The following is a 7324-nucleotide window of genomic DNA, read 5'->3' on the forward strand; positions in this document are numbered from 1 at the left end:
TGTGATAAACTCGATATGTGCCATTATATATAACTTACAAATAATGTAATTTTTTTTTAAAATTTATAGTGCGTGTATATATATTGGTTATGGTCTTCCCAATCTACAAACAAAGAAAATATTTGTCCTGGGACTAAAAGTCTTGTTATATAAAATTGCCCGACCAGACCTGAAAGATTTTGAGGATAGAATGGAAAAGAAAATGATGTAAATGGAATTACTCTTCCAACTGTGCCCTCTGCGTGTGTGTGTGTCTTATTTTTTTTTTTTTAAGGAAATGGACCGGGAAAAAATAATCTCCCTATTCTCAACTCTTAGAAAAACAATTGTTTTTTCTATTTATGGGCTCACAGAATCTTTGGGCCCACTGAAACACTCATGATTTATAAATCATTGGTTTTTAATTTTTTTAAATTATACATGTAGGGCTGAAATGGAAGCATGTTGGATGATGAAGAGAGAAAGTAGAAGAGGTGAAATGAGAAACAGCGTCTATATTAAACATAAGGTTTAAAACGAATCCAGATTTATCGAACCCAAAAACCATTCTGAATCCTTAATTATGCTTCAGGAAACCTAATATTATCAAGTTGGCTTACATAAGAAGAGTGCTGAGTGGATCCAAATCTTGTGAGCAACACCATTCTGTTTTCCTCTCTCAACGAAAATGGAGCAAGAAATCAATCAACTCATATTCAACATGGGTTCCCTCGGAACCAGTGCTCCACAAAGGTGACATTCTCCTTCATCTTTGTTTTCCTCCTAAAATTATTCATTTCAATCCTTGAAATTCTCATACATGTGTTTTATAAAATGTATCTCTTATATTGAAACAAAAACAGAGGTGTTGAAGAAAGATTTTTTTTATTAGTTTATTATTAGCATTTTGTGATGAGAATGCAGGAGAGGATTATCCAGGTATTATTCTGGGAAAGCGAGATCATTCACATGCATAGCAGATGTGCAATGCTTGGAGGATCTGAAGAAACCTAAACATCCCGACAACAAGAAAAGGAAAAAACATTCCAAAAGTAAAAACAATAACAGCAGCAGCAGCAGCAATGATAACATTAACAATCTTCCTCCTTATGCATGCCGAAGGGTACCTAGTTGTGCTCAGTTTGCCACTCCTTATGTCAATGTCTAGATCCACCCTCTTCTCCTTTAACAGATGCCTAACCAAAACCATTTTGTATATTCTATATCCTTGTGTCAGTATTTGATGTCACTCTTCTGACAACCTATTTAACAACTTATTGTTCGCTTGTGAAATTTTTAGATTTGTCCTAGTATTTCAGGGCTCCCTCTCCTCAATTTTGCATGTACATTATTTATATAAATAAATACTTCCATGGTGAAGATTTCCACCTTGCAGTATGCTTTTTCATCCGCAGACCATTTCCAGCGTTTCAATGTATTATTTCTGGAGGGATTGAGGGGGAAAAAAAATCATACTTTGGAATAGAATAAATATTTTTCGTTTCCGGATATAGCAGTACAGCGGAATCTCAGACGTGACTGGTGTGAAAATATCTTCCATCCATGGAAGACCATGTTTTTCAGTGGGATGCCAAACACAGTTTTCATTCCCAAAAGCTAAATTTGCAGTACATGACGACAATGTTGAATAGGATGCCAAACTGCAGAACCTTTTTCACTGATCTAGATGTGAGAAAGTCAATATGATGTCAGTTATCTAAGTCAAGAGAGTATACATGGCCGCTACAATCTGTGAAGAATCCTGGAGAACAAACGTTAACTATCTCAAGACTAAATAATGGCGGCTTCCAGACCTGTTAATAACAATGGCCAAAAGAAAAATCACCAAATCTCCCTACAGATACAAAATTAGGATGGCAAAAATCATCCACATTTTACTTCACACGTGCCTACTGCAATCTTTTTCTTTTGTTGCTGTCAGAATTCCCATCAAGCATGACAAGATCGTCTTCATCATCAATTACTTGATAGTTCTTGTGATTGGTTTCATCACCAGCATTTGCACCAACCTCCGACGTTTCAGAGATTCTTTGTTTCTTCGCCACAACTGCTACACCAGTCTCATCCTTTCCAGCTTCTGTGGCTTCTACTGTTATATCCAACATTCTTGAGCCATGGTAGATTAACTTGTCTTCCTTTGCCTTTTCTGGTACTGACACAGGTTGAGTCCATCCTGAAAGAAGCATTCCGTCAGGCTCTTTCTCTTCGTCGAACTCTTCCCTGTGAAGAAAACAAAGTAACCCAACTAATAAACCCAACAAGTAAAGGAAGTGGAAGAGGAAAAGGGGAAAATAGAAATTCCTCACTACAAAGTTAATCAAAGTTAGAAAGCTACTTTAGCATTACATAGAGTTGAAAGTGCAAACATAAAGAGAAATGAGGAAGTACCTATGCTTGATGTTGATATTGCAAGACAATTCCTGTTGAAGATCCTCCACCGAAAGCATCGTACCACTTGTTACAGGAGAAGGAAGCTCAGCTAGCACCTGCAAAGGGGAAGAAAATTGCTAAATACAACGTAACAAACAAATTTGAAAACAATTTGCTAGAAAGATACCTTTTCAAGATTGGCTTCATAATTTGCGATCATGTCTTCATCAAGATCATCACCAGTCTCAAAAAGGAGGTTTGAACCTTGCATAATAATCGGCAAGTTCATCCCAAGCTTTGCCTTGACAATCTTTTCCACAAAGTCCTTCAACTTTGAACGATGTGTGTTTATCTCAAGCAGTAGAGGTGTCTGTCAATATCACATACAGGGCATGAGCAGTCTATTTGCAATTTGTAATCATTTAAGGCATATCATGAGAGAAGGGCATATTTCACATACCTCAGAACAAACATAACAAGACTTGTTAGGTTCAAATGGTTCCACTGGCATAAGCAGCATCTTTCTTGATGGGTGTTCTAGGCAATACGTCATTCTACAAAATTATTAAATTAGATTAAAAAATCAGTATAAAGATGACGTTCAAAGTTGCAGATTAGTCAATTAAATGGGGATAAAGATTACATACACGAGGACAAATAAAACACAGACCAAACGTTCACATGCTTGTTAAATAGCTAATCAAGTAACATGTTTTTATCTACACCATATGCACTGCATTAAACTAGACAAGAATAGTAATCCTGCCAGGTCCAAAATACAAGTAAAATTGACAAATTATTTTACTTAGCAAGGTAATAATGATGACACTATAGATTATTTTCTTCAACAGAACAATTGCAGGACTCTGTGTCAAGGGTTCATTGTCACAACTCCTTCTCAATGCCCAACCTAAACATACGGCATATTAACAAAACCACTTTTCCATGTTTTTCTGGGAACATACCAAAGATCACCAAGGAAACTAGGAAAGCAAAGCGCAAAACAGAAGGGAGAGAAATATCACCATACCTATAACTTTTTATGTCATTTTTCAGCACCTTAACTGCTTCAATGACAATTAGACCAGCAATAATTGCATTGGTTGTCGCAACGGCATGCACAATGTTACCAGCAATACCTTTAGCTTCAAAAAGGCTATGTAGTGGGATGCCAAATGAAGCAGCGCGTATGTTAGCAGCTGCAGTAACAAATTCAACTGCAAGCTGATCATCTTTATCAAAGCTCAGGTTGCCAATCTCCTGCTCAAAATCACAGAAAGAAAATACACCAGAAAAGGGAGAAAAAAGTTAAGTGCCACTTCGGCAATATATAAAATATGAAGTGATCAGTGATCACTACATCAAACACGTGAAAGTGCAAAACAAACCTTTCCCCTCTTCATGAAAAATAGCCTCAATGTTTCAAAAAATATTCTAGAATTCTCAGAAAGACTCCAAATATCCTGAGGATTCTTCAAACCCAAAGATACCATGGCAGACACTGAAGACCCATCATCAGTCGCAGAATCTCTGTCCACGTTTCCATTCTGCTGAGCCATTTCATCAGACAGAATATCCTTACTATAAATAGGCTTTGGCTTATTGCGATTTTTCCATGTCTCTTCATTAGACAAAGCTAACTCAATGTTGTAACCAAATACATGATCAAATATTCTCCTTCCATACTCATCAATGCCCTCACCTTCCCTACGTTCAAATACATCAACCACGTTTTCTGATGAGCTGGCACCATCACTAGAACGTATGTTTAAATCATTTTCCTGATTCTTGTCTCCAAACAACTTAGCAAAAAGCAGGTCTTTGGCCCAAACAATACAGTGAACGAACTGGGGGGAAGCAAAAAAGGCAGATGCTTAGATACCAACGAGTAAATAATAAAATAGATTGTAAGTAACAAATTCATGCATTTATTAATATAAAAACTGCCAAAATTCATCAATACTGTGAAAATTCAAAACTGCGCCTACCTAATAATTATGTCATCCAACAATACTTATAAAAAATACATTTAAAAAAATTAAAGCAGTAACCCAACCTAAAAGGAAAAATATCAAGAGTCAAGATAGCCCAAGCTCCTTTAGCATCAATTTTATAAGCCTATTTTTCCCCAGATTCACACTATTACTATCCCAACAAAAGATGATGATTACCATTACCTAAAGAAGCAGATGAAATCAATATATATATATATATATATATGGGTCACAAGGTAAAAGCTAACAAAAACAACAAATATAAACTCACACCTTTGAGGGAGTGCTTGTGATAGTACAAACAGGAAATGTCTTGGGAGCTGGTTTAGGTTGACACTCATAGCACTCTGTTCTTCCCTTGACATGTACAGTGACCTGCACTCCATTAACATAACATCACAAAAATTGTGGATAAAAGACTATCGCAATTGCTGACCATAAAATTGGATATTACATCAAGTGGATCCAGCAAATTTTTATAAGTTAATAACCGAACGGGTTCCAAAAGCATATCTTTAAAGTAGGTTAAAAAACACCCCAAAAAAAAAAAAAACTCAGAGCTTGGGACTAGGCACCCTAAATGAGCACAAATGGGGCAAAAAATCATCAATATTAACAAACAAAAAGTATTGAATAGGACTACAGCTTCAACTATCAATGGAAATGAATATGACTTGTGAGGGAGCCCATAAGTATGTTAAAAAAAATTACCTGTCCAAGGAACCCAGTCGTTCCACTCTCAACCAGTGGAACATTAGCTGCCAGGCATAAGCGATTCACATGCCTTCGCGCATCTAGATTGTCAAGTCCATTCAGAACGACATTAAATTGCTTAAAGAACTCCACATTGAACTCAGGATCTTTGACATTTGCATGGTATGATTTAATGCTTATGTGAGGCCTAAATTTTAAGACAGCGTCCCTAGCAACCTGAGTGAGGACGTTATTAGGTGCCTGTACAAATAAACCCAAACCACTCTACAATAATAGCAACATAAACTTACTTTCGACTTGGATTGGCCAACATGGGATCGTCGAAATAAAAATTGTCTGTTCAGGTTACTGACTTCTATAGTGTCCATGTCAATCTGTGTATTGGAAATAAAACAAGTGAATGGAAGTGTGAAAGCACATGTATAGTCTAAAAACATAGAAATAATATAGAAGATGCATTTAAATGGTGCGTTGCTACTGAAAAGTCCCCACTCCCTCCCCAAGGGCATCCATCGGAACACACGCACAGGAGGGTCTGATATACAATACTCCAGTACCTCTTAGTGGCTATCATGATGCACAATCACTTAATCCAACTACACCACACGAGAGCTCATTTAGCGCAAGCATATTACAGTGACTTCAAGAACAATCAACAGTCCATCCTCTTTTTCACTACACGTTATGACAGCATGCACCTATTCCTCATTTGTCACTCCCATAAATACCTTCCTAACATAAACCAGGCAACGGTAGAAAAAAATAATCAAACTTAATATTAAAATTGAACGAAAACTAAGAGAACCATTACTCACGCACAATTTACTTCTCCTAGTGAGTTATAGACGCCACAATTTTCTTTAAAAAAAGAAAATCCATCGGGCCACCGTACATAAAAGTCAGTTCCGCAAAATTGAGTAAACCCCTGTGCACGAAAACCCTAGCGAGAGCACTAATCAAGAATATACCATAAACCCTTCTGAAAAAAAGGGATTAAGATAAAAGGAAGCAGAGACTTCTGACTTCAAAATCATAAATATGAACTCACAATATGTATGTCCTGAAAACCCGACAGAGCGAGAGTTTTCAGCAGCTCGCAACCAATTCCACCAGCTCCAACCATAAGCACTTTTGCTCCCTGAAAAAACAACCAAAATCTACGTGAGATTAAATTCCAGAAAATAACACAAAATGGGAGAGCACCGCGAAATTTTTATTACCTTTACCCCAGAAAGTGGCGAATCCATTGGAGATGAACAGTGAGGAAGACACAGAAATCTCGAAAATCATAAAGGGGAAAAAAGGGAGTTAGAGAGAGAGGGAGGGAGAGAGAAGGGGTTTCACTCGGAACAAGGGCTTAGGAAGAATCGAGCCGGGGATATGTGCAGCTAGAGAATCTGAAGGGCGAAGAAAAAGAAGGGCTATACAGAGAACCTGGACAATACCACCAAAAAAATAATAATAATAAATAAAAGGAAGAAAAGGAAGAGTCTTTGTCACTCTCGCACTCTGGGAGGCAGCGATGGAGAGAGTGGACGGGTAGTTCAGCTCAGTGAGCAGCTATGAGTATTGCGATTCAGACGACACGACGGTCCTCGGAGGCTTTTGGACTCAATGGACTTGAGAATAGGGATTTGAGTCGGGGTTCAACAACTTGAACTTCGTCGGCCACTGCGAAAAAATTAAAAACAAAATCTTGAAATTCATGGAAAAAAGAACTTTAATTCCCATGGATTATTCAGGGCGTGACGATTTGGGCGTAGGGAAGGGGGCACGACTTGAAGTAACTGGACGAGTAATATCGTGACACGTAACTTCAGTTACGTTCAAATGGTTTGACCAATGTGTTTTGTTCTGGGGAAACTTCCGCCCGGCCCGTTGAATGGAAAATAAAACAAGAGAGATCACCCAAAAAAAAAAAGAATTTCAAACAAAAAAATGTAAAGAAAATTTTTTTTCATTAGTAACTTAAGTGATTTTACGCTCTACAAGACAAATAAATATATGAGAAATATTTATCTCATAAAACATGAGAATTTTTTTGAATTTACTATTAAAATTTGTCAAACATCAGGATTTAAATTCTAGAATATATGTGGAGAGAGAAAAGAAAAAGAGAATCCTCTCCCTAAGCAATCAAAATCAACTAAATTAATGCATGATCTAGGAATTCGGGATATGAAAAGCTGATTGATTTTTTTCCCCATAAATAACTGAAATTCAAACAAAACAAAATTATTTTGGAA

The 7324-nt window shown here is 37.0% G+C and overlaps 1 protein-coding gene across 1 annotated transcript; it reads right to left on the reverse strand.

Annotated features, from left to right (window-relative positions):
• Nucleotides 1–1568: 1568 nt before the first annotated feature.
• On the reverse strand, nt 1569–6735 carry LOC114743996 (SUMO-activating enzyme subunit 2-like). Its single transcript, XM_028932179.1, has 11 exons — nt 6299–6735; nt 6127–6216; nt 5369–5452; nt 5076–5294; nt 4638–4739; nt 3759–4217; nt 3401–3630; nt 2831–2924; nt 2558–2740; nt 2389–2486; nt 1569–2220 (listed from the first exon to the last, which is right to left on the reverse strand). Exons 1-11 carry the CDS (start codon nt 6323–6325, stop codon nt 1890–1892), a joined length of 1917 nt encoding a protein of 638 aa, XP_028788012.1. The 5' UTR covers nt 6326–6735; the 3' UTR covers nt 1569–1889.
• Between the last annotated feature and the right edge of the window lie 589 nt (nt 6736–7324).

This window comes from Neltuma alba, unplaced genomic scaffold (genome assembly GCF_004799145.2).
Source record: "Neltuma alba isolate B1F8T4 unplaced genomic scaffold, ASM479914v2 tig00004222_pilon, whole genome shotgun sequence".
Taxonomy (NCBI): domain Eukaryota; kingdom Viridiplantae; phylum Streptophyta; class Magnoliopsida; order Fabales; family Fabaceae; genus Neltuma; species Neltuma alba.